This window comes from Sycon ciliatum, chromosome 7 (assembly GCF_964019385.1).
Source record: "Sycon ciliatum chromosome 7, ocSycCili1.1, whole genome shotgun sequence".
Taxonomy (NCBI): Eukaryota; Metazoa; Porifera; class Calcarea; order Leucosolenida; family Sycettidae; genus Sycon; species Sycon ciliatum.
In genome coordinates, this window is record NC_088649.1 from 16,742,171 (window position 1) to 16,745,185 (window position 3,015).

A 3,015-nucleotide genomic window follows, 5' to 3' on the forward strand; every position below is an offset into this window, starting at 1 on the left:
ACAAAATTCGCTATAATTATGTGAGTTTGTCATACGTGGAGTCGACTGTAGCTGCTTGTAGCTGCTCGTATGCAGGCGCGTGCTCGGCGATGGGCACGGGGGGCACGTGCACCCCCCAAAAATTTTCAATCTGGGTAATTGCAATTGTAATGTATGCAAATATGCTCTAAAATTCAAGAAAGGTTGCAAACAAATTGCAGAAAATTGCCGGGGGGGGGCTCCCCTCGGCTCCGTGCACCCCCCTAGTTGGGGGGCCGAGCACGCCCCTGGTATGGCTTGCTCATCCTGACATTGGTGAAAGCATTTCCGTTGGAGCTGGATAGGCAGCTTGCTGTGTCATACCGGTAGCATCATTCAACTAACGTTATGGAAAGCATCGCTTGAGCACTGTATTTACTTCAGGACTGTGCAGAAACATTGCTGGAATTCTTCTTCTTTTTTTTTCAATTTTTTGTTTCTATGTTCTTCACACACCCAGCTCGAAAATATTAATGAAAGACAAGGGTACTGGTACTAGGACAAACGTGACTGTTCAGTTGAGGTTAGCGGCTCTGAAGGTAATTATTAAATTCGCTACACAGGAACAATACGCGCGGAACCTGGAAGCTCTTGTCAATGATTTCAGCCGAATGGCACAGCATGCAGCGATTTCTATAGGCCACACATCGGGAGAGCAGAGGTCGCCAGCCATAGATAACACGTAACAGGGAACTATTTTATGTATTATACTAACCGGGGCTGACCAGGGAATTACCACTGATCCTTCCGGCTACGTTGTTCCTTCTCGTCGATTAGTAGACTACTCCAAAATGGAAAAGAAAATATTGAATGGCCAACCCACAACACCGACCTGGATGATTTAGTTCCAAACCTCCGCGAGTCGCTTTGCTACTACTACGGTCCCGAGGGCATCGAGGTGTGAGCAGGAAACGCGCTCCCGACAAAACTCTCACGCGCAGTGACGGGTGAGAGGTGCTGCACCCACAAGAATGTAGGCGCAGCCCGTAAACATGGCAGAGGGGTGAAACCAAAGTCCTTCCGCTGGTTTCACACAGTCAGTTGTAGTACACAGTCGTAGATGATGAAGATGGATAATGATATCGGGGACAGGCCGAGGAAGAGCCCAACGCGTGAAATCCGAAGCAGGGTCTAAGACCACATCCCACACGTCATGCTGTCACCCAGGTACATAATATACGAGCAGTTACTGTACTTGTATGACCGGGTGCAAATGCATAGCCAAAACATGCGAGAGGAAATCGGGGATGTGTGAGTTTCTTTCCAGATGCTCTACCGCCGGGCGACCAGACTGGCATTGATTGAGGCAGAGAGAGAAAAGAAAAAAACACACCGGCGAAGAGGCAAGTGCGAAACACAACACACAGCACTCGACTCACATCCGTTGGTTTCCAGAATGTTCGCGGCCATGACTGCTACCAGCAAGACAACAGTGGTTGAGGAGACTTTCGAAAGCAAATCCATTCTTTTCTAGCAGCCTCCGTACCGGCTTTCCAGCTGCGAACAAGATTACAACGCACCGGAAACTCCGAAAACTTTACAAGCCACGAGAAAGAAAGCACAAGGCGTCAACAGCATTCGCCAGCAACAAGTACAAAACTACGAGCTCTATTTTTCTCAACTATGTTGATGCCGATGGAGTCGAAGAAGAGAGAGAGGTTGGAACACAGCCACAGAAAGTTGGTTAGAGGTAGCTTCCCTGACCATATGGGTTCAAAGTTCATTCAGTGCCCTCTGTACTGCTCTGTAGTTTTTGAGATCCAGTGAAATGCAACCCAAATTTTGAAAGAATTCATGAAAATCTGTGCACCTTGCAAATTTAGTATCTCGAGCTCGGGAATTTTAGATCTACCGGTACTCTACCTAATAGCAATACACCACACCACCACATTTCGCTCTTGGCCGATCCAAACTCTGCACTCACATCACCATCACCACAGCGAGGACAATTCCGGTATTATTATTATTAGGCCAAAACAAATAATGACCTTGTTTCCGGTCGCCCGACCGGGCCACTTTTTCCCAAATTCTGAAACTTTTTTTGGTCCCAAATGTATACAAACGGTGGCAATGCCATGTGTGCAAGTGCACTCAACGAGTCATAACTCAGTCAAATCTCAACCGAATTCCACAATCGAAACACCTACAAGGTAGCAGAGATTCTCAGCTGTCGGCTCGAAAACCTCCGGGGTCGATACGAGCTAGAATAACGGAGCTGGAAGGACTCGAACTGTTTGCTTGATTTCTCAGGATGTACGAAAACAGGAATACACCACATGCTGTACAAGAACAGTGAGTCAGTCAACTTTGACATTGACCCTTGCCATGATATATGTACAATGTACATGTGTAGGTGCTCTTGTCCATTAATACCACAACGATTGAGGAACCAAAAAAAGTATCCAAAAAAAGTTTCATTCCGGCCGACCGAGTCTCCTTTTTGAGGGGTTGCCGACCGGAAACAAGCCTATTTTTTGTTTTGGCCTTATTTATTTTTTCACACAGTCAAGAATATTTTCTTTCAAAGAAAACAAAAAAATTGTAAGTACGATGTAGCAGGTAAAGAAAACAGAGGCAAGATTATTATTATCATTATTACTCAAATTTTGAAGATCAAAAGGAAAGCTTTGCAATAATAACAACAATAAAACGTAGCCTGTAGAATGTAAAAAGTCACTGAGTACAGTTTAATTCAATATCCATGTCCAGTATTTATAATAAAAATAATCTGCTGCAATTTATAGATTCTCACATGCGAGCAACCTGGGCCTCAGCAACAACCAGCTCAGCAGACTCCGGATGCCGAACCGATCGCTCACGGAAAAGACCCCGTGCACCCCGCAAACACATGATGCATGATCTCAACAGGGCAAATGAGAGACGGCATCTGATGTAAGATATTACGTGGGAGTACTGCTCCTTCCTCCTTTCCGCTCTCAATAACGCGATTCGGCGATAGAGTGATGTCGCCGCTCTTCCCATGCCACCACTTGCCGA

At 45.9% G+C, this 3,015-nt stretch overlaps 1 protein-coding gene across 2 annotated transcripts in view; it reads right to left on the bottom strand.

Annotated features, from left to right (window-relative positions):
• The window catches only part of LOC135821103 (uncharacterized), a 101,608-nt gene extending 99,949 nt beyond the window's left edge, over positions 1-1,659 (bottom strand). The window contains exon 1 of one of the 2 annotated variants that reach the window (XM_065334165.1): positions 1,398-1,659. In XM_065334165.1, the coding sequence (XP_065190237.1) occupies positions 1,398-1,482 (85 nt within the window). In that variant the 5' untranslated portion in view covers positions 1,483-1,659. Of the gene's footprint in view, positions 1-733; positions 834-1,397 lie in introns of those variants that run through there. The other variant, XM_065334166.1, reaches the window with a different exon arrangement.
• Between the last annotated feature and the right edge of the window lie 1,356 nt (positions 1,660-3,015).